At 39.0% G+C, this 24,756-nt stretch overlaps 1 protein-coding gene across 1 annotated transcript in view; it reads left to right on the forward strand.

The window, feature by feature from the left end:
* Nucleotides 1-24,756, forward strand: part of ELP2 (elongator acetyltransferase complex subunit 2) — a 40,203-nt gene that overhangs the window by 11,468 nt on the left and 3,979 nt on the right. Inside the window, 15 exon segments of the mRNA XM_011974439.1 lie at nucleotides 266-330; nucleotides 1,419-1,485; nucleotides 1,969-2,109; nucleotides 4,047-4,142; nucleotides 5,244-5,344; nucleotides 5,546-5,677; nucleotides 8,875-9,024; nucleotides 10,481-10,669; nucleotides 12,830-12,899; nucleotides 13,741-13,836; nucleotides 13,978-14,035; nucleotides 14,950-15,022; nucleotides 18,484-18,676; nucleotides 21,105-21,226; nucleotides 24,023-24,168. Coding sequence (XP_011829829.1) covers nucleotides 266-330; nucleotides 1,419-1,485; nucleotides 1,969-2,109; nucleotides 4,047-4,142; nucleotides 5,244-5,344; nucleotides 5,546-5,677; nucleotides 8,875-9,024; nucleotides 10,481-10,669; nucleotides 12,830-12,899; nucleotides 13,741-13,836; nucleotides 13,978-14,035; nucleotides 14,950-15,022; nucleotides 18,484-18,676; nucleotides 21,105-21,226; nucleotides 24,023-24,168 — 1,699 coding nt within the window.

Raw genomic sequence — 24,756 nt, forward strand, 5'->3', positions numbered from 1 at the left:
TATCATAAATGTCATAGAATGGAGAGAAGAACTGGATTCTTATTTAATAGTCATTATAATTACCAAGTAACCACTGAATAGATCATTTTAGAGTGTTCATTTTATTCCTGCAGACATTTATTGAGCATTTTCAATTATTCATATAGTGGTGTGGGAAATTGAAGTCAGGATTCTTTACCTAGAGCTTACAATCCAGTACAGTTGATAATCATAACATGTAGTGGAATAGGGAACTCACAGTGAAGCCTGTTTTTTTTTTCCCCAGTACCAATATTAGCATGTGGCGATGATGATTGCAGAATTCACTTATTTGCTCAACAAAATGATCAGGTAATAATGTTTATTAAGAGGCTAGAATTATATTCTGCTTAGTTATATCTCAATACGGACTATATCCAGATTATAGAATTTTAGAGAATGTTCTAATCTAAACCAAAATAATCCAGTAGAATCTTTTTTTGATAGTCCTCTGTTAAGATGGTTGTCTACTCTGAACACCAAGTAACCACTGCCTTGATCATCAGGCTCAGAGTTGTTAGGGGGAAACAGGTCATTAGGTAGGGGAGGAGAGATGGAAGATGCTGTGGTAGTTGTTTTTCTCTTAAAAATTTAAACAAGATACAACATACATACAGTGAAGCATTCCTAGAAGTATTTATTTGCCCTTCTGAGCTTTACTTAGATTTTAAGTGATTAAACTAAAGGAGAGAAATTTAGAAAGGGATTGGTTAACTGTAAACTCATTTATTTAATAGTGAGGATACTTGTTTCTTTGCATTCTATAAGAAGGTTAAAAATGGTTGTGAAAGTTCAGCTATTCAACTTTTTTTTTTTTTTTTTTTTTTTTTGAGACAGAGTCTTGTTCTGTCTCCTGGGCTGGTACAGTGGTGAGAACATGCGTCACTGTAATCTTGACTTCCTAGGCTCAGGCAATCCTCCTGCCTCAGCCTCCTGTGTAGTTGAGACCACAGGCATGTATCACCATGCCTGGCTAATTTTAAAATTTTTTGTAGACACAGGGTCTCACTTTATTGCCCAGGCTGGTCTCAGTCTCCTGGCCTCAGGTGATAGTCCCACCTCCTCAGCCTCCCAAGGTATTAGGATTATAGATGTGAGCCACTGCCCAACCCACCTGTTTTTCTATATTATATCTACACTATGTATCATTTTATATCATAAACATTTAAAATATTTGAGATTACAAATATTATATTGTCTACTCAAAGGTGCTCCAGTTAGTGATTTAGATATCATGTGATGGGTTTTTCATTCCCAAAGGAATGCTTTTTCCTGTCTAATCAAATAGTGTTCTCAGTAAAAGAGCAATGCAGTAGGATTGTCTGAGACCAAATGATGTCACTGGTATACATGAAGATGTTAAATTCTTATATCAAGCCCAATGATTTTTATCTTACTAGTTTCAGAAAGTGCTTTCTCTCTGTGGACATGAGGATTGGATTAGAGGAGTGGAATGGGCAGCCTTTGGTCAGTATGAAATTTTGCTAATGCACATACAGTGGGAACAAGTATGTGTTACTTCCAATAAAGCAGCCTTTTATGTTTCAATTTTTAAGTTTTCTTTGTATGTTATGTTTTTCTATTGTCCCAATTAGAAAGGAGGATGCTTATCCCTTCTGTTAATTGTTAGTTGGGTGGTAGATGATTAAATAAATTGATATTTATTAGATGACACTAGCTGTCTTGTTCACCTGCAGACCTTCTTGAAAAGTTCTTTGTAGAACTTAGTAGACTATATATGAGTATTACATGTTATAAATATGTACTAGCATTGTATGCATATTTCTCAATGTTACTAAAAATGAATATAGATCAAATGAATTGGAGGGTAAGGAAACAAAGTGTTTTTTTGGGGAAATTTAGAAATATATATATTATAGAGAAAAAAGTCTTATACATAAACTTCACAATATGTTTTAAAATTAATATTTAATATTATTTTTTAATTAGGTAGAGATCTTTTCCTAGCAAGCTGTTCACAAGATTGCCTAATAAGAATATGGAAGCTGTATATAAAGTCAACATCTTCAGAAACTCAGGATGCCGATAACATAAGACTGAAAGAAAATACTTTTACCATAGAAAATGAAAGTGAGTAATAATGAAAATATCTGATAGAACAATACTTAGGTCTCCTAGTTGGTTGATTTTTTTTTTCACCACCCACCTATGTGAAGGTTAGTTTTTCACAAGTGTTAGATTCCTAGATTCCTACTTCCTTTTTCTTTCTTTCTTTTTTTTTTTTTGAGACAGAGTTTCGCTTCTTCCCCTAGGCTGGAGTGCGGTGGCGTGATCTTGGCTCACTGCGACCTCTGCCTCCCAGGTTTGAGCAATTCTCCTGCCTCAGCCTCCCAGGTAGCTGGGATTACAGGCACGCATCACCATGCCTAGCTAATTTTATTGTATTTTTAGTAGAAATGGGGTTTCACCATGTTAGCCAGTCTGGTCTTGAACTTCTGACCTCAGGTGATCTGCCTGCCTCAGCCTCCCAAAGTGCTGGGATTACAGGTGTGAGCCGCTGTGCCTGACCTCTTTTTGTTTTTTTTTGAGACATCTTACCCAGGCTGGAGTGCAGTGGCATAATCACAGCTCACTGCAGCCTTGAACTCCTTGGCTCAAATGGCTTAGCTTCCTGAGTAGCGAGGACTATGCCATCACACCCAGCTAATTTTTAATTTTTTTTGTAGTGATGGAGTCTTGCTATGTTGCCCAGGCTGTTTTTCAACTACTGGCCTCAAATGATCCTTCCACCTTGGTGTCCTAAAGTGTTGGGATTACAGTTGTGGGCCACCATTCTTGGCGTGATACTTTGTATTTTCCCATTTTTATGTGAGAGTGAGTCATTTTTCATATGTGAAATAGTTTTCTTCTAAACCATATTAGTAAGATTTTTTAAGTTGCTGAGAATAATGTTTAGTGCTTCTCAATAATTTGTAAAATATTACTAGATTTGCAGTTTTAGCATAGGAAGACCTAAAGGAATAATGTAAATTACTTATACATTTTATTGGCCTATAATAAAAGACAAGCTAAATCTCACCATTTGAGTAGTATATTTAATTCTGATTTTCCTGTTGTCTAGCCTTAGAACAGTATCCCTGCATGGTAGATGCTGTTGGGATGTTGTTTTTGAAAGAGATGTTTTTGGATGTGTCAGTTATAAAGGTAGTTCTCAGCATTGTTCACCTAGGTGTATTCTGTTTCTTGTTACTATTCTTGGTTGTAAAGTCCATCAGAGTTGAGATTTTAGTGACAGTTTTATGGGGAGAATGAAGAAATTATATAACCAGCATATTAGGAGTAGCTATACCCAAATATTAATTTTTTTCTATTTTCATTATATTGTTTGAAAGGTCAAAATACTGGTTTCATTTTCTTTATTTCTGCATTTATCCTTTAAAAAAATGGAATTTGTAGTTGTCCATTCTTATGCTTCTATAAAGAACTTCCCGAGACTGGGTAATTTGTAAGAGAAAGAGGTTTGCTTGACTCACAGTTCTGCAAAGCTGAGGAGGCTTCAGGAAACAAATTCATAGCAGAAGGGGAAGCAGGCATCTTCTTCACAGGGCATCTCCCACCAGATCCTTTCCTTGACATGTGGGTCTTGGGGGGATTACAATTCAAGATGAGATTTAGGTGAGGACACAGAACCAAACCATATCAGTATTTTAGGCTATTATATTCTTATAGTGAGTGAGGATAATAAGGAGGCTGGCATGACTTTTTTTTTCCTCATGGTAGTTTAACAGTGGCTGTCTCAGAAAATTGTAAAAACAGAAGATTTTCCTTCATATTTATTTATAACCAGCTAGAACAAAATATAAGGAAAAATATCTAACTTTTTCTCCTGTAATTTTGAACAGCAGTTGAGGTTAAAGAAATTTAGAATGCATGTTCTTTTTTTGAATCCTAACTATCATATTTTGTCCTAATTTTTTTTTTACATAATTGCCCAACTGGCTTGGTTATGGAAATTTTCTTTTTAGAAGAACTTTGAGGAAATAATACCTTCATTGCTTTTGTTATAGGTGTTAAAATAGCATTTGCTATTACTCTGGAGACAGTGCTGGCTGGTCATGAAAACTGGGTAAATGCAGTTCACTGGCAACCTGTGTTTTACAAAGGTAGGAAGAAAACCATACACATATTCCTTACTCCAGTTAGATCTTATGGCATGGCAAGCTGACCAAATCAAGTGTAAATTGTTTTAGTGTGATTAGAAATCTCAAATACAAGACATTTTCAAGTTGACAAAGTGTAGTACTGCATTCCTGGTGTGCTAGACACTCAATTCTATTGAACATTGAACTCCTAAGTGGGAAAAGTGTGATTCCTGCCATGATGCTGAGACTACCACACCCCCATTAACTTTTTATCTTAAAAGTTTCCACTTGATTATTATGGAATTTAAGAAAAACTGACTTTCAGGCCAACTTCACTGGATCCTTTACCCTCGGTAATAACAAAGTTGGTACCACTGAGATACATTATTTATGAGAAAGTAAGACTCTGTTACTGCTTCTTTCTTTTGCCGTTTATCTCCATTTATGAAGTGGCAGTTCTGTGCATGTTCAGGCTGGTGCTAGGTTTATAGCTACGTGAGGCATAGCCTCACATTCTTCCCTGGCCTCTTCCCCAAGGCAATAACAGCAATAATTAATTCTTAGGCAAACCACCATTCAGCTTTTCCTTACATTATGCCATGTTTGCTATAATTTAAAAAACAAAAAAGTTGGAATGATAGATATTGAAGACCCCTGTCGTATGTTCTTTCCTGAACATTTCCTCTTCATCCTTCTCTAGAGGCAATTACAGTACTGAATTCAGTGCATATCATTTTCATGCATGTTTTTATGCTGTTGCTACATATCTATATAGCTATAAACAATATTGTTTTATAGCTATTGAAATGATACCAATATGTATTTATTCTTTTACAGCTTGCCTTTTTAGCTTACCATGTTTTGGAGCTGTATCCATGTTGATTTGTGAAGCTCTAGTTATTTGTTTTTATTGCACGGTAGTAGTCTATTGTCTGAATATCCTACAACCAATTTATCTCTTCTTCCAATGGTAGACATTTGTGGTGTTTGCAACTTTTTGCAATTACAAATAATGCTGCAGTGAACATCCTTGCAGTACCCGTGTTGTTTGTTGTGTTTTTCTGGTCATCTACAAACATGATGCTTGTTGATCACCTAAAGGGATTAGGTTTTATTTTTTAGATGGTGTTCTACAGCAGCCAATGAGATTATTGTCTGCTTCCATGGATAAAAGCATGATTCTCTGGGCTCCAGATGAAGACTCAGGAGTTTGGCTAGAACAGGTAAGAGTGTTGGATATTTAAGGAACAGAAAATTAAGTTTTGAACTCTGTATTTAAATCCTAAGTCTATATTGATACACCTGCAGATTTTCACTGTGTACATTAAAATAGTGGGAATTTAACAGTCTCTGGAATCAGTGGTTGCTGTTGTGAGAAATGTAGACTATTGATTAAGAATTGTTTTCTGTCTGTTATTGTACAGGTTCGAGTAGGTGAAGTAGGTGGGAATACTTTGGGATTTTATGATTGCCAGTTCAATGAAGATGGCTCCATGATCATTGCTCATGCTTTCCACGGAGCGTTGCACCTTTGGAAACAGAATACAGTTAACCCAGTAAGAAAAGAGTGTTTAAATAAAGCATTTCTAATCAAATAGAACGCATCCTAGGTAAATAGTATTTTACTTATAACAGTCTACAGAAACATAGTAGAGGCACTTTAAGTTCAAGTGACACAACTTTTTTCTGTAGACATTGTTAAGGTATTGAAATTTGCATGTAGGTAAATTTTCTACATAAGTGTACTGTATTCCTTTAAGCTATATAATTTTTTAATGAGAATTTTTCTGAAATGTGTAACTTTCCTGTCTTCTTAAAAAGTTAACATAATTGGATATCTTGTTGGACTGCTAGATCCCTGTTATTGAATGAATGTCAGTAATTTATTGTGACTGACATTCAACACCTGGGCATGGTAGCTCATGCCTGTAATCTTAGGAACTTGAAAGGCTGAGATGAAGGATTGCTTGAAGCTAGGAGTTTCAGAACAGCCTTGGTGACAGAATAAGACCCTGTCTCCAAAAAAAAAAAACAAAAAACAAAAAAAACAAAGAGGTAGTCTTCTCCCTTTAGTCATGTAACTGTCTCTCTACAGCATTCCTTCTCTTACTTTGTAATCTCATTTGCTTCTTATCTGCTTCTAGTTTGGGAAGATTAGATAGCAAAAACAGAGTGGCCAAGAGCACAGGCCCTTGGAGCTAGACAGCCTGGGTTCACTTACTAGCTATGTGTCTTTGAAGACATTAGTTAATCCCTGTCTCAGGTTCCTCATTTGTAAAATATGGGTAGTTTTTTTTTTTTTTTTTAAACAGGATCTCACTGTCACTCTGTGTGATCATAGCTCACTGTAACCTCATTTTCCTGGGGTTAAGCCATCCTCACGCTTCAACTTCCTGAGTAGCCGGGACTATAGGTGCGCATCAGACCCAGCTAATATTTAAAAAATTTTTATAGACACAGGGTCTTGCTTTGTTGCCCAGCCTGGTCCTGAACTCCTGGCTTGAAGTGATCCTCCCACCTCAGTCTCCCAAAGTGCTGGGATTGCAGGTGTGAGCCACTGCATCTGGCATGTGGATTGTTAATAGCATCTACTTACAGGGTGTTTTTTTGTTTTTTGTTTTTTGAGATGGAGTTTCGCTCTTCTTGCCCAGGTTGGAGTGCAATGGCGTGATCTCGGTTCATTGCAACTTCCGCCTCCCAGGTTCAAGCGATTCTTCTGCCTCAGCCTCCTGAGTAGCTGGGATTACAGGCGCCTACCACCATGCCTGGCTAATTTTGTATTTTTAGTAGAGATGGAGTTTCACCATGTTGGCCAGCCTGGTCTCGAACTCCTGACCTCAGGTGATTCACCCAGCTTGGCCTCCCAAAGTGCTGGGATTATAAGTATGAGCCACCGCACCCGGCCTGCTGGCAGGGTTTAAAGGCTTAAATGAGTTAACATTTATATGATATGCAAAACAAGGCCTGGCACATACTGGATGCTCTATAAGTGTATTTTATTTTATTATTGTTTTTAATTAACATCTACTGGTTTTTTATAAAGGATATTGCAAAGGAAACAGAGGAAGAGATATGTAGGGTGAGGTACGGGAGAAGGGGTGCCAAGCTTCCATGCCCTCCCTGGCCGTGCTGCCCTCCAGGAACCTCCATGTGCTTAGCTATTCGGAAGCTCCCTGAACTGTGTCCTCTTTGGTTTTATGGCAGCTTCATGACATCAGCATTTTTTTCTCCCAGAGTGGAACCCTCTCATGATCGGGTTTAAGACACAAAATCAAACAGGTGGGGAAGATTAGAGGCCTGGCCCTGAAGCCTAACATACCCAACATTGTAACTGAAGACTGTAACAAGGGCTATGGGAGTTTCGAGCCAGGAACTTTTGTCAGAGAAAACCAGTGTATGTAACACCTCAGGCCAGGGATCCCTCAGGCCAGGGATCCTTCACATCAAAAAATATAGGCTGGGTGTGGTGGCTCATGCTAGTAATCCCAGCACTTTGGGAGGCCAAGGCGGGAGGATTACTTGAGCCCAGGAGCTTGAGACCAGTCTGGGCAACATAGGGAGACCCTGTCTGTACAAATAATTTTAAAAATTAGCCATGGGCATGCAGCCCTGGGCATCGTTGCAGGTGCCTGTGGTCACAGCTACTTGGGAGGCTGACGCAGGAGGATTGTGTGAGCCTGGGAAGTTGAGGCTGCAGTGAGCCATGGTTATGCTACTGCATTCCAGCCTGGGTGATAGAGCAAGACCCTGTCTCAAGAAAAAAAAAATGTGTACACGCACAGTCCAGTCCCTCATACTGTATGAATGTCTCCCAGGATGAGACCACTCAGGTTTGCAGATTTCCTTCAATCTTGTCAGGTTTCAGAAGGAGTAGCCTCAGTAAATATTGTATACAACTTTACTCGTTAAGGTATCTGGGATAATTGAGCTAAGACACAATGTCATCTCTTGCTCTGAGACTCTTATAAGTTGTTAATGTGATACTGAATTTTCCTCAATGACCCATTTATTCATTTCTTTACTCTCAGCTACTATTTCTCCTTCTCTCCATTAATACCCACATTTAATTTTCCTTTAAAGGTTAAGTTTTAGTCCCTCTTGAGGTTGTTCAAAAAGATGCTCTGTGGACCAGGCATATGACTTTTTCTATATTTTGTTGTCATTATTTGTTTATATGGTTATTGTTGCAGGCTTCTTAATAGGTGGACCAACTAGGTTTGATTCATTTTTCTGTCCTCTACACCTATAACTCTTTTTACTTAATAAAGCCATCAGGCCCACATGCAGAAGCCACTGACTCGTTTTACACAATATTTTTACATTTTATACAATTTTTATTTAGTTTAATAAATACATAGAACCTAGTATGTACTAGAATTGTCCTGTGTACTTTACAAATGTAACTCATTTAATCCTCATAATAACCCTAGAAGGTAAGTGTTATTATAATAACTGTTTTATTCTATAATTGAGACACAGAAAGGTTAAGTAGTATCTGGCTGCTCAATAAATGATGAATGGAAGGAAATTTCCCACAGTTACTGATTTAAAGGATACAACACGTATTTGAATGCTTAAGCATTCGAATGGATGCTGTGGAAAATGGATCCTGTTATTCTGTGGTGCGATCTTGTATACTTAGCTTTTCACCTTGCCAGAGGGCTTTAGTCTTCTCTGTTAGCAGACATGAGTGCTTTACTGTGGTGGTAGTCTTTGAGTATTTTGATATGTGTCATGAACACTTTCATTGCAGAGAGAGTGGACTCCAGAGATTGTCATTTCCGGACACTTTGATGGTGTCCAAGACCTAGTCTGGGATCCAGAAGGGGAATTTATTATCACTGTTGGTACTGATCAGACAACTAGACTTTTTGCTCCATGGAAGAGAAAAGACCAATCACAGGTAAAATGTCTTATTTATTTATTTATTTATTTTTTTCTTGGGATGGAGTTTCACGTCACCCAGGCTGCAGTGCAATGGCATGATCTCAGCTCACTGCAGCCTCTACCTCCCAGGTTCAAGCGATTCTCCTGTCTCAGCCATCTGAGTAGCTGGGATTATAGGTGCCCACCACCACACCCACCTACTTTTCGTATTTTTAGTAGAGACAGGGTTTTACCATGTTGGCCAGACAGGTCTCGAACTCCTGACCTCAGGTGATCCACCCCCCTCATTCTCCCAAAGTGCTGGGTTACAGACATGAGCCACCGCAGCTGGTCTCTTCTTATTTTACTAAATGTATTTAAAAGAAAACATCCATGAACACAAGAAAGGTAGGGCAGCCATGCTAGCCATTAGGAAAATGCAAATTAGAACCATGATGAGATACCACCACATACCCTCTTGAATAGCTAAAGTAAAAAATATATTAACAGGTGCTGGTAAGGATGCAGAGCAACTGGAACTTCATACATTGCTACTGGGGATGCAGAATGATACAGCCACTCTGGAAAACAGTTGGACATTTTATTTTTTATTTTTTGTAGAGACAGGATCTTGTTATGTTCCTCAGGCTGGCCTTGAACTCTGGGCCTCAGGTGATCCTCCTGCCTCAGCCTCCCAAGTAACTAAGACTACATATGTGAGCCACCGTGCCCAGCTAATTTTTAGATTTTTTGTAGAGACAGGGTCTTGCTCTGTTGCCCAGTTTCGTTATGTCTTGTAATTTTAGGTTTAATTCATTAGGAAGCATTATCAAGTGTACAATAAAAGCCTGAAGTCATATAGTGTTAGGTAATAGTAGTGAGGGCAGTTCTTGTTTAAGGAAATTTTCACTGTGTTAGGCAACTAGAATAAAACAATGTAAAAGATGGATCCTGTTTTCAAGGAGTTTACCATCTAGCTATAGGGTAGGGCTATAGGTAGGGGGCAGTGGAACTAATGTTTCTGTAATTATTGGATGAAACCAGTTAATTGCTAACTGTTGGCCCTGAGCTCAAACAATTGTAAAACTTCACTACTGGTAAACTTTGAACTGCTATGTGGTAGAGAAAATCAGGATCCTCTGCTTCAGTTTCTGACAGAAATTCATGGAACTGACTATGGGTCAGTCCGTAAGAGCTAAGGAAGTTTGCCACTAACACTACTGCTTCAGTAACACATGGCAGATTCAAATAAACAGAGTTGAGAACTTCGGGAACAGCATCTATAGTCAATTGAAAAACAAGTCAAATGATTTTGAGTGATTTTCTGTGGCTCTTGGTAATTGTTACCAATACTGCCCAGTTGTGGTTTATTCATGGATGAATTTGCCCTATGGTTATATTTCCATTGTATAGTAAATAATTTTCATCTAATAATTTGCTTGTTGAAAATTCAGCTTTGGAATGATCATTTTTGTTTATCCTGTTTTACCCAGGTGACTTGGCATGAAATTGCAAGGCCTCAGATACATGGGTATGACCTGAAATGTTTGGCAATGATTAATCGGTTTCAGTTTGTATCTGGAGCAGATGAAAAAGTTCTTCGAGTTTTTTCTGCACCTCGGAATTTTGTGGAAAATTTTTGTGCCATTACAGGAAAATCACTGAATCATGTGCTTTGTAACGTGAGTATTTCTCTAAATATTTTACCTAAATCTAGTCCCTTCATTTTAAATTTAAAAAGATTTTTGCCTTGGGCTTTAAATGGAATATATAGGTAGAAGGAAAGTAATATTGTTTCTTAATGGTTTGACAAACTTTTTTGTGCACTGTGGGCTGTAATGATTTAAATACTAAAACCAGAAATTTTGTGTACCATATGAGCTCAAAATACTATAAAGCTGCATTAATGTTCAATTGAGACATGAATACGATGTTTTATCACTGTGTTAGGTACCTAGAATAAAACAAAATAAAAGATGGATACTGTTTTCAAGGAGATTACCATCTAGCTGTAGCGTAGAGGTAGAGGTAGGGGACGGTAGAACTAATGTATCTGCAGTTATTGGATGAGACCAGTTAATTGCTAAATCTTCTGGTACTAAAGTAAATTTCATAGAAGGAAGAGGTCATTATATTGGAATAATGAGAACATGTTTATTGGGACTTCATTTGGGTGTTGTAAGGGTCTTTTTTTTATGTTTATATGCCCTTCTAAAAAAGATTTGAACTACTTATAAAAATACATGGATTATAAAAGTTACGAAGTAATTTTGAAAGAAAGAAAATTAGGAAGATAGGTTACACAGAAGTACATATTATACAGCCCTTCACTTAGAGTTGAGTCACAAATTTGGTTCTGAGCTCGAAAAGAAAAGTACCCTTTTGATAGGCAAAAAGAAGGAGGGGGAGAAAGAGAGCGAGCGAGCGCAAAGGGGAGGCCAGAGCTGTTGTGGTACCTCTTGGAATGAAGACTGGATAGAAGTGGAGAGCATGGGGAAAGTCCATGGTGGAGGATCTTGGGAGGCAGGCACAGTCCGACTGTGGGGTGCTGTTGGAGGCTCCTACACAAAGAGTGATGAAAAGCATTTTGGAAGAGAGTTATCTGGAAGCTAAGAGACTCTGAAGGCCGTGAAACTAGCACCAGTCTGTTTAAGACTGGAGAAGAAAATGAAATTCATTAGAAATGAAGTATCCAACTAAAATTCCTGGAGTGTATACTCAGCACCTCATGCTACAGGCTTTCTTGATTATGTGAAGAGGATTTAAGATTCTGTTGTGCTTGTTTCTAATAATGGACAATAGGAACAAAATCAAAAGGAAAGTCTTGATTGTGGTTATTATGTAGAGCTAAGCATATGGAGGTGGAGGGGCAGCTAGTTTCAGGATCTGTTCAGTTCTAGGAATTGAAATGGGGTTTTAGGGTCCCATGAGAGGCTTAGTCCCAGTTGTACACTTAGTTCTGTGTCCTAAGATACAGGGATCCTGTAGAGTGGCGAGGCGAGCTGCTTGCTCTCGTTTGGGTTTTGCTCCCATACTAAGTGTTGGGATAGGTATGTAGGAATGCCTCTTACTGTTCTTTTCCATGTTAGTTTTTCTTGGTTTCTGAGATAAAGCATACTGTTTCTTGTGTCCCAGGTAGCCATTTTTGATGGTTTTAAATTCTTACCGTTCATGTTTGTGTCTAGTTTCAGCTTCCATATTAAAGTCTAAATTGTACGGAACACTCTTAGCAAATGAGCATGTGCCAGTTTTGATGGTTAGCATATAGTTTCACATATAATAATTTGATTGATATAAATTGCAAAATCTAAGCAGATAATTGCCTTTTCAAATGGCACTCATACAAAGTTTTTAAATACTCAGTTAGTTAGATACACTTAGTGAAAATACTATGACTAATGCTGTAACTGTTCCCTTCTGGGAAGCATCTGTGTCTATATGAGCATCATCAGGGGATGTGCCTGTGAGATTGTCTTGAAAGTAGAGCTCTGGGCCTTCCATTTTCAGCCCACTGCATTTCCTGTCAGACCCTGAAACCCATTGAAATGTTATGGTTCAATGAGATCCCTTTATGGATGAGAGGATGCCCAACTTTATGGATTGCATGGGAGCTAGACGCCTGGTAGGGCCTGTCTGTTGGAGAGTGATTGCTTAGCATTGCATTATTGGTTCAGAAAGTGAAAGTATGGGTAGACATCCACACAAGATGGTCTTTAAACTGTTTCTCGGCATTTATGAGCATGATTTTTTTGTAGTGTCTGAAGTAACAGTAACTTTTAGTTATAAAATTAGCATGTAAAACTTTAGCATTTAAAACTTAGATATTATATTTTCTATTCTAGCAAGATAGTGATCTTCCAGAAGGAGCCACTGTCCCTGCGTTGGGATTATCAAATAAAGCTATCTTTCAGGGTAAGGCTTTTGTCTTCAAAATTATTAAACCCATAGTGGTACTTAAACCCCAGTCACACACTTGTGTAATGTCTACCTAATGTTTGTTACAGCTGATTTTTTTAAAATCACAATATATGTGTCTATCTTTTCTATCACCTATTTTGTGATAAGTACTCTTTGTACACACTCAGACCACTGAAGTAGATGCAGTTTTCACAAAGCAAGTTTTCTTTCTTTTTTTTTTTTTGAGACAGAGTCTTGCTCTGTCGTTCAGGCTAGAGTGCAGTGGTGCGATCTCAGCTCACTACAACCTACGCCCTTCGCCTCCTGGCTTCAAGCAATTCTCCTGCCTCAGCCTCCCGAGTAGCTGGGACTACAGGCATGCGCCACCACGCCCAGCTAATTTTTTGTGTTTTTAGTAGAGACAGGGTTTCACCGTATTGGCCAGACTGGTCTGGAACTCCTGACCTCAGGTGATCCACCTGCCTTGGCCTCCCAAACTGCTGGTATTACAGGTGTGAGCCATCACGCCCTGCCACAAAGCATGTTTTTTGGTGTTAGAACTACAGATGAGAATGTGGGTAACCTGAAGAATTGGTTGTGTAGTTTTAAAAGTTTGGAAACTGATAGGTCAAAGAAAATGGGAAGAACCTTTATGGAGTTGATTAATGCCGCCAGGAGCATGTTTGGAAAATACTGGAGTAATGGAAATACTCTTGCCTTTGGAATCACATGGACACAGCTGTGAATTACACCACTTTGAATTACCACTGCTTTCTATCTGGTGGCCTTAATATTGAGACAAGCAAAGGAGATATAAAAGTAGTGACCATATTCTTGATGTGTTTCTTCAAACTAGGAGATATAGCTTCTCAGCCTTCTGATGAAGAGGAGCTGTTAACTAGTACTGGTTTTGAGTATCAGCAGGTGGCCTTTCAGCCCTCCATACTTACTGGTAAGAAGTGACAAAAACAATGTAATAAATCACTAGAACACACAGTATGTTATCTATTGCTGCTGACCTAAATAAGTGCTATAGAATTCACTTCTGTGAATTTGGATGAACATAGAAAAAAATAGGTTCAATTTATTCTAGAGCCTCCCACTGAGGATCATCTTCTGCAGAATACTTTGTGGCCTGAAGTTCAAAAACTGTAAGTTAGACTGTATTTAGCTCTTTGGTCTGATTCTGTCATAACTTGTGATTTTTCCTTCCCACCCCACAATTTGATTTCTCCTTTTTCTTCCTTCTACCTATCATTTTCCTCCTCCTCTATATATCTCTTAGTGGCTCTTCATAAGGAATGAGAATTAAACCTCACATTTATTTCTATATTACTATTTATTGTGTTCATTAGTTTTGTTTATTCATCTTATTCTTAAAGTAGAGAAGCATAACATTATGTATTTTTTCTTTGTTAAAAAGACTTGGCTGGGTACAGTGGCTCACACTTGTAATCCCAGCACTTTGGGAGGCCATAGCAGGAGGATCACTTGAGGCCAGGAGTTTGAGACCAGCCTTGACAATGTAGCGAGACCCCATCTCTACAAAAAATTTTAAAAAATTAGCCAGGCATGATGATGCATGCCTGTAGTCCCAAGCTACTCGAGAGGCTGCGGCTGGAGGATTGCTTCTGCCCAGGAATTTGAGGCTGCAGTGAGCCATGATTGCACCACTGCACCCCAGCCTGGGTGACAGAATGAGACTTAGCCTTGAAAAAAAAAAAAAAAAAAAGTTTTGTTGTTAGTCATGGTTTTTTGGTCTTTGATAGTTCCTGATGAAAACCTTTCCATGGTTTATTGTTTAGATACTGGCTGGTTGAAAGTAGGAGGTGAAAACTTGTATGTTAATTGTTTGAATGAGTTATATTACTTATAGGAAGCTGGCATTTTTCTCCTATCTCCCTGTCTTTCTCTCAAATGTTTACCTAGATGAACATATAATGTTCCTCAAAAGAATTGTTTGTTAGCTAAAGAGATTGATGTTACTCTTTTTACTTTCAAAAATTGTGTGGCATGAGAATAGATTTATTTGCTAATAGTATATATTTTTCTTTTTAAATTTTAGATATGGGCATGGTTATGAAATATTTTGTGTTACTTGTAACAGTTCAAAGACTCTGCTTGCCTCAGCTTGTAAGGTAGGCAATTTTACTTTTGATTCTGCTTGGTCACAGGTTATTTGGGTCATCAGGCTCCTGCAAGTTTGGTAATGATTTAGGCAGAACTCTATGTGAAAGGCCACTAATCCTTGGTTTTTTGAATCTTACTTTCTCAATTTCTCTTACCCTTCTGTCTCTTCAAAAGCTTATGGTTTCATTTTAAGTCTGTTTCAGCTGCACATTTTGAGCTTATCTGTGCCCCCCTACTAAAAGTGATTTAATCAAATATCTCAAAATGACAACTGGAATCCCAGCTACTCAGGAGGCTGAGACATGAGAATCACTGGAACTCCAGAGGCAGAAGTTGGAGTGAGTCAAGATCGCGCCACTGCACTCCAGCTTGGGTGACAGAGTGAGACTCTGCATATAAAACAAGGATATCTCAAAATGATGCTAAAAATGTGATAAATTTTAAATAATTGGAGTCCTAGAGACACAGGGAAATGAGAAGAGGAAATCTGGAGTGAAGTCCATCAGACTTTATTTGAGGACACTCTTGGCACTGACCTAAGGCAGATGACTTTTGCATTTACTTAGAAGGATGATCTTGAATTCATCATTCAGTATTTATCCATATCCTATGGAGATAGCAATTATGGAGGATTATCTGAAGGGTCTGAAACCCACACATTCCTCTTAAATTTTCTGAAATTTATTTACTTGTTTTAAATATGATGGTAAGAGCTGCCCACCTGCATGGGCTCGTGTCCCTGCCATTACTGTGGATTTATGCCGTTGATCTGCATTGAGAGGCATCTTAAGAAATACTGCTGTGCTTCCCCTACACCCACCACTACCCCACTTGTTTATTCTTTGAAATGGTACTGAGAGGACTTCCTTCTCTTATAGGAGCCTTTGGGGAGAATGGAGTTCAGTAGTTCAACTGTCTGGGCTTCTACTGGGCAGATAATTTGTTTCTAACTTAGGGCACTGTGAATCCTGTAATTGATTTTTTTTTCCCCTTTTCAAGTTGACTCACAAGATGTACATCCTCTAAACATTTTTTAAACAGCTGTATTTAGGGTTATTAACATACTATAAATTGTATGTTTAATGTGAACAATTTGATAAGTTTTGACATGTTTATCCCTGTATAAATCATCATTACAATCAAGAAACTGCATATATCCATCAACCCCCAACATTTTCTATGCTCTTTGGCAATTCCTCTTTTTTACCTCTCCCTTTCCCCTCCTGCCTCCATCCCTAGGAAACCATTAGTCTGCTTTTTGTCATGATACAGTAGTTTGCATTTTCTAAAATTGTATATAAATAGGATCATGTAAGTATGTACTTTTTTGGTTTTGCTGCTTTCATTCATCATAACTGTTTGAGATTTATCCATGTTTTTGCATGCGTCAGTAGTTCATGCCTTCTTAATGCTGAGTAGTTTTACCTCGTACAGATGTACCACCATTTGTTGATCCATTCACTTATTAATGGACATTTGGGTTGTTTTCCAGTTTTGGGCTTTTAGCGATGGTACAGTTATGAAAATTTATGTACAAGTCTTTGCATGGATATATGCTTTCATTCTCTTGAGTACATAACTGTGAGTGGAATTGTTGGATGGTATGGTAGATATATATTTAAAATTTTAAGACATTGACATGCTGTGTTCCCCAGTGGTTACACGTTTTTGCAGCAGTGTATTAGATTTCCAGTTGCTCTGTACCCTCACCAGCACTTAATATCAGTCTTTTTAACTTTTAACCATTCTAGTAAGTGTGTAACAGCTATTTATGGCTGTAATTTGTATTTGTCTAATGATATTAAGCATCTTTTCATGTGCTAATTTTTTATCCATATGAAAATATGGTGAAACTACTCAAATCTTTTGCCCATTTATTTATTAGATTGTTTTCTTACTGAGTTTTGAAAAGTTTTTAAAATTTTTTTTTATAGATTTAGGAGTACAAGTGCAACTGTGTTACATGGATATATTGTGTCTTGTTGAACTCTGGATTTTAGCATACCCATCACCTGAATAGTATACATTGTACCTTGAGTATTTCATTCCTCAACCCTTCCCACCTTTTTGATTCTCCAGTGTCTACTATTATTCCACACTGTATGTCCATGTGTACCCATTGCTTAGCTCCTACTTGTAAGCAAGGATGTCTGGTTTTTGGCTTTCTGCTTCTGAGTCATTTCACCACTTAGGAGAATGGCTTCTAGTTCCATCCATTTTGCTGCAGAAGAAATGATTTCATTGTTTTTTATGGCTGAGTAGTAGTTCATGGAGGGGGTGGTGTGTGTGTGTGTATAGACACCACATTTTAAAAACCAATTATCCATTGATGGACACTGAACAGTTTTTTATATACCCTGGATACAACTTTATCAGATGTGCTTATGTAGATATTTTTTCCCAGTGGCTTGTCATTCTTCTAACAGTGTCTTTCAAATGGCAGATGTTTTATGATTTGTTGAAGTCCAGTTTATCAATTTTTTTTAAATTTAGGTTGTGTCCTTCTTATATCTAATCTTTAACTCAAGGTCACAAGGATTTTTCTGTTGTGTTTTGTTCAAGGAGTTCCATGGGTTTTTAACTTTTGCCTTTAGACCTATGATACTTTCAAATTAATTCATGTATTTGTCATGGAATATAGATTAAAGTTGATTTTCTTTTATTGTAGATACCAGTTTCAGCATCATTTTTTAAAAAGACTATCCCCTTCATCACTGTGTTTTGTCCCTTTGTCTAAAGTCACTTGTTCATATATGTGGGTCTGTTCCCTAGACTTTATTGGGTTGTATTGATCTTTTTTGATATGATGCCAGTACCATACTCTCTTAGTAACTATAGTGTTTTAATAATATATCTTGAAATTAGGAAGTATAGAGTTATTTTGGCTATAGTAGATCCTTTATTTTGCATTTTAGAATCAGCTTAAGAGTTTCTACAAAAATACCTGCAGGAATTTTAATGGAGATGGCATTGATTCTCTAGATTAATTTGGGGAGAATTTTAACAATATTGAGTATTTTGACATATGAATGCAATATATCTGTCATTCCTTCAGGTCTTTAATTTCTCTCAGGATTGATCTTTTTAAAAGTAAACCATTTATTTTGGAATAATTTTCATTCTTTTTCCCCCTCCATGTCACAGTTTTTCATTTCATTTTTTCCCCCTCCATGTCACAGTTTTGATCATGGAATAATTTTTTAAGATCTGAGAGCTACAGTGAAAAGGGAAAAAAAAAAAAAAGAAAGCATGATAATATTAGTCCCTGATGATTCATTTTTTCTAATCCCAGTCATCTGGAATTCTTCCCAGAGATTAGAAATGGTTGTAGTATGTTATCTCCTAGGAATTTTTTTTGGAATTCAAACAGATAAATAAAATATACTCATAGAAACAATGTGTTGTTTTTAAAATGGTTTCTCTTCAGTTTTTTAGTTACTAGCTTTATTGTTTCATCTCTGTCCTACAGGCAGCTAAGAAAGAGCATGCAGCTATCATTCTTTGGAACACTACATCTTGGAAACAGGTGCAGAATTTAGTTTTCCACAGTTTGACAGTTACGCAGATGGCCTTCTCACCCAACGACAAGTTCTTACTGGCTGTTTCCAGAGATCGAACCTGGTCATTGTGGAAAAAGCAGGATACAGTCTCACCTGAATTCGGTAAAACAGCTTCTGATTGGGAAAGTTACTAGTGAAACAGTTATGTCCATTTTATCTACATTAAGCAGCTTTAGTTAAGACAAAGATAACAGAGTAAAGGGTAGAGCCTCATGTCTTTGAAGCCTTTCAAAGTTCTTGGATAACTGAGGAAGACTTGACCTTCCTCATAGGATTTAAATGGAGATGATCTTTGTTTGGGTTGACCTACTTGTGATTATGTAGTCAAGATGGCATGTATTCAGATATCTCAGTTCAAGAAACATAAACGTCTGTATGTAGGAAGTTAGGTTTTGCAAATGGTGATAGAATGCTACCACAAAACCTAATGGATGACATATCCTGAACTAGGATTTTATGGGATAGGAATAATGAAGATACAACTAAGAAAACTCATGGTTGAGTGGTTTCTTCTCTCTGAACTATTTTATTAATATAGTACTATTTTAAATTATGAAATATAGAGGAAACCATTATCCTTAGCTTTTTCCTACCCTCTGCAGTCACTTCCTTCATTGAGAAGGGCATACTAGGCATCCATCTGGATAACATGACCCCTGAGCAAGGTGTTAGCCCACCTACCCACATTCTACTCTGAACCTGGCATAAACTGAAAAAAAAAAAGAGGACTAAAAACCTTTGTGTAGTCGGGGCAGTGGCCTATTCTTATTCCCCCAGTTTCTTTTGGTGGATAAGTTCTAGAGAGTGTTTAAAGTATATTTAAGTTGTTTAATCCTGTTTTTAATTTTTCCATTGATAAGACTCACATACAGTTTGGTTTTGTGATATTTCTAGTCTCTTTGTTTCTTGTGTTTTAGAGAATATCCAGGGACTGTAAAGTATACTCAGCAATATGTTTTAGAACAGACTGTTTTCTTTTGCATCACGAATCTTTTCCTAACATGCAGCATTTACTGCTTAAAAAGCTAAAGTTGGCCAGGCACAGTGGCTCATGCATGTGATCCCAGCACTTTGGGAGGCCAAGGTGGATGGATCACCTGAGGTCAGGAGTTGAAGACCAGCCTGGCCAACATGGTGAAACCCCGTCTCTACTAAAAATAGAAAAATTGACCGGGCGTGGTGGTGCATGCCTGTAATCCCAGCTACTTGGGAGGCTGAGGCAGGAGAATAGTTTCAACCTGGGAGGCAGAGGTTGCCAAGATGGTACTAAGATGAGCCAAGATGGCGCCATTGCACTCCAGCTTAGGCGACAGAGCAAGACTCTGTCTCAAAAAAAAAAAAAAAATTAATTAAAGTTGGATGGGGGTGGTGGCTCACACCTGTAATCCCACCACTTTGGGAGGCTGAGGCAGGTGGATCATTTGAAGTCAGGAGTTTGAGACCAGCCTGGCCAATATGGTGAAACCCCATCTCTACTAAAAAGTGTAAAAATTAGCCAGGTATGGTGGTGCATGCCTGTAATCCCTGCTACTCAGGAGGCTGAGACAGGAGGATTGCATGAACCCGGGAGACGGAGGTTGCAGTGAGTGGAGATCCCATCACTGCACTCCAGCCTGGGCATTAGAGTGAGACTTCGTTCTCCCTGCAAAAAAACATTGTATTATTAATGTATTTATTAATGTGTTATATCTTTATGAATTATGGAGTAATAATAGATACAGTCTTATTCCCTCCTCATAAACAGTTATGTGGTTTTTGTTTTTTAGGGTTTTTTTTTTTTTTAGACGGAGTTTCCCTCTTGTTCCCCAGGCTGGAGTACAGTGGTGTGATCTTAGCTCACTGCAGCCTCCACCTTCTGGGTTCAAGCAATTCTCCTGCTTCAGCCTCCTGAGTAGCTGGGATTAAAGGCACCCGCTACCACACCTGGCTAACTTTTTGTATTTTTAGTAGAGACGGGGTTTCATCATGTTGGCCAGGCTGGTCTTGAATTCCTAACCTCAGGTGATCCACCCGCTTCTGCCTCCCAAAAGTGCAGGGATTACAGGCATGAGCCACTGTTCCTGGCCAACAGTTATGTGTGTTAGGTTTAGTCTGTATAAGGGCTAGAAGTTGCCTTACACTTAAATCTTAAAAGGAAAATATTTTCTTAAGATTTCTTTTTTTAAACATTAAGTGGTACATTAATCTTTTTTCTATAGCCTAATATGCAAATCTGCCTGCTTTGAGTACGGCTAAATAGCTTCAGGCTTCTTCTATAGGCGTGAGTTGAACTGCAGTTGAGTGTCTGGAAGATGTTTGTCATCAGTCACTAGAGAGTGACCAGTCAGTACAAAAGCATTCCCTACTAGAAAAATAACTATGTCCACAGCCTTCTGGTGAGCGGTTGTCTGGCTTCAGTCTGTTTCAAAAGTCAGTGCATATAAATTGAATATTAAGTCATATGGTGTATATGGCATTTAAACATCACTTCCTAATAGGTAAAAACCCAGCTTTCTCTGCTTTGTGAATAGTGTATACATATTTCTTTCAGAGCCAGTTTTTAGTCTTTTTGCCTTCACCAACAAAATTACTTCTGTGCACAGTAGAATTATTTGGTCTTGTGATTGGAGTCCTGATAGCAAGTATTTCTTCACTGGGAGTCGAGACAAAAAGGTAATTATTTAAAAACTTAATATTTTTTCAAATGTAAAATAATATTTGTGTAGGTATGTTTGAATAAAAAATGCATAATCCTGCCTTTCTGTTACAGCTTTTAAAAATCAGCTATGTATTCCTTTCTGTTTTTCATATATGTACATATAAAAAAAGGCTTTTCTTGTTAAATTCTATAAGTAAATTTCTCTGAAATGTCAAAAATATGAAGAGAAGACCTTTCAGACATAAGACCTTCATCAAATGGTCCCAGTGGAAGAAGAGTAATAAATGAAATTAATCAAGACCAAGAAACCAGGAGGGCAGCAAGGGAGGTAGGGGAATAAGGGAAAAACTATTTTCTAGTTTTCATACTTTTATGAATTTAACATTTTTCTATAATGAATTGTTACCTTTTCATTTGGTGCTAGAAGTGAGTGGAGTATGACTGACCCAAGCTTTAAAAAAGATCAAAACAAAGTAGCTAGGAATTTTTTTTTTTTTTTTGGAGACAAGGTCTCGGGTGCAGTGGTACAGTCACGGCTCACTGCAGCCTGGATCTCCTGGGCCCAAGCAATTCTCCCACCTCAGCCTTGGCCTCCCAAGTAGGTGGGACTACAGGTACTCACCACCACGCCCAGCCAATGTTTTAATTGTGTAGAGATGGGGTCTTGCCATGTTGCCAGGCTGGTCCTGAACTCCTGGACTCAAGCAGTCCTCTCACTTTGGCCTCCCAAAGTGTTGGAATTACAGGCATGAGCCACCACATCCAGCCTCCGAGTATGTTCTCCAACATGACCTTCACCTTTGTTCTCTGAGAAATGTCCACCTCGCCTCTAGTCTTTCCTTAGTTTTCATACTCTTTAAAATACCCTTTTGCTCCCACAGACTAAAGGTGGTGAAGCAGTTTAGTGTCGCCGTTCCTCTCCCTGCCCTCTTTAGTCACAGACACGGTACAGATCACTGAAGTGGAGGGCTAGCACAGGCAGGGTGTCACTCAAGCTAAACACCTACATGTCAGCCTCTATGGCAGACTTCATGTCTCAGACCCTCCCTTCTGTTCATTTGCCTATTCTTTCTTGGCATTGGTGTGCCTGTGCTGTGCTCAATGCTGAGGAAGAAGGACTGCTTCTGTCCCCCACAGTCATGCTGTGTTAGTCTGTTTTCACACTGCTCTAAAGAACTGCCCGAGACTGGGTAATTTATAAAGGAAAGAGGTTTAATTGACTCATAGTTCCTCAGGCCTGGGGAGGCTGCAGGAAACTTTCATTCATGGCAGAAGGCGAGGCAAACACATCCTTCTTCACATGGTGGCAGGAGAAAGAAGTGCTGAGCAAAAGGGGGAAGCCTCTTATGAAACCATCAGATCTCGTGAGAACTCACTATCTTGAGAAGAGCATGGAGGTAACTGCCCCCATGATCTGATTACCTCCTACTGGGTCCCTCCCACAACATATGGGGATTATGGGAACTACAATTCAAGATGAGATTTGGGTGGGGACACAGCCAAACCATATCACATGCCTATAGAACATGGTCCAGCTGCTACTCTCAGGGGTGGCTCCAGCAGACAAGCAGCATTTGCTGGACATTCTCTGAAATGTACTTCTGCTTGCTTGGACAAAGCCTTATGCTCAGAATCTTGCTTTGGTTCTGCATTTTGCTACTGTTGTCCACTTCACTTCTTTCTCCTTTTGATATGGAGTTTCGCTCTTGTTGCCCAGGCTGGAGTGCAGTGGCGCGATCTTGGCTCACTGCAACCCCCGCCTCCCAGGTTCAAGCGATTCTCCTGCCTCGGCCTCCTGAGTAGCTGAGATTACAGGCACCCACCACCATGCCCAGCTAATTTTTTGTATTTTTAGTAGAAACGGGGTTTCACCATGTTGGCCAGGCTGGTTTTGAGCTCCTGTCTTCAAGCAGTCCACCCATCTCTACCTCCCAATCTGCTAGGATTATAGGTGTAAGCCACCACGCCCAGCCCACTCTCCATTGCTTTGTGACCATTCACACATCCTTGAGGTATGAGCTTCCAGGGAAGCCTCATTTCTTGAGGGGTATCATGTAGGTCAGGTTTTCCTTATAGCTGAGTAGATTCCCTGAGCAATGGACAGTGTAGAGAAAGAGCTAGAAAGCTGATTAGTTCTTTTTTTTTTTTTTTTGGACGGAGTTTCACTCTTGTTGCCCAGGCTGGAGTGCAATGGTACGATCTCAGCTCACTGCAACCTCCGTTTCCTACGTTCAAGCGATTCTCCTGCCTCAGCCTCCCTAGTAGCTAGGATTACAGGCACCCACCACCATGCCCAGCTAATTTTTATATTTTTAGTAGAGATGGGGTTTCACTATGTTGGCCAAGCTGGTCTCAAACTCCTGACCTCAGGTGATACACCTGCCTTGGCCTCCCAAAGTGCTGGGATTACAGGCGTGAGCCACTGCGCCTGGCCCAAAAGCTGATTAATTCTTAAACATTTTGTAGTAGCTTCGTGGGGAAGTGCATGAGCCTACTGATGGGACTCCACTGGATCGTAACCAATTTGTGAGTGTAGAAGGCATGTTAGACACCTCTGTCTGGTCTCTGGGCAGGAGCATTTTGTCTTTGGACCAAAGTGAGCTCTCACAGACGTGTGTCTGCTGTACTGTGCCTTCTTTGTGATGCTTGAAATGTTCTCAAGTCCTGGCACATCATACACAAATGTAAATGATGCATTTAAAAAAACACCGGAGCAAATACTTTGTTGTATCTTTGCCAATGAAACTGTAGTGCATTGCTAGAAACCTTGCAGAGAGAAGGCTTTACAGTGTGTGATCTGTCTGTATTAGGTGGTTGTCTGGGGTGAGTGCGACTCCACTGATGACTGTATTGAGCATAACATTGGCCCCTGCTCCTCAGTCCTGGATGTGGGTGGGGCTGTGACAGCTGTCAGCGTCTGCCCAGCGCTCCACCCAGCGCTCCACCCTTCTCAACGGTCAGTCTCTGTGTGGGGCTTAGTTTTAAGGGGACCACTTGGTTTCTTAATACGTAACCCTCATGTCATTTCATTTGTGAATTCTCCTGGCCTCTGAGTTACTGTCTTTTTCTTTTTTTTTTTTTTTTTTTTTTTTGAGACGGAGTCTCACTCTGTCACCCAGGCTGGAGTGCAGTGGCATGATCTCTGCTCACTACAACCTCTGCCTCCTGAGTTTAAGTGATTCTCCTGCCTCAGCCTCCCAAGTAGGTGGGATTACAGGCATGCGCCACCATGCCTGGCTGATTTTTTTGCATTTTTAGTAGAGATGAGGTTTCACCATGTTGGCCGGGCAGGTCTTGATCTCCTGACCTCAAGTGATCCACCTGCCTCGGCCTCCCAAAGTGCTGGGATTACAGGCATATGCCACCGTGCCTGGCCTCAGTTACTGTCTTTTCCAAAATGGTTATGTTTCTCATAATAATTTTTGAATTGATAGAACCTAATGATTCAGAATGTAAAATACAGGTTAGGAATATGGCTCAAAGAGTCTTACTTCACCAAATCTAGGACTGTGGTACTTTTTCTGTAACAAGCATCTTCAGTGGA

This window comes from Mandrillus leucophaeus, unplaced genomic scaffold, assembly GCF_000951045.1.
Source record: "Mandrillus leucophaeus isolate KB7577 unplaced genomic scaffold, Mleu.le_1.0 Scaffold145, whole genome shotgun sequence".
Taxonomy (NCBI): Eukaryota; Metazoa; Chordata; class Mammalia; order Primates; family Cercopithecidae; genus Mandrillus; species Mandrillus leucophaeus.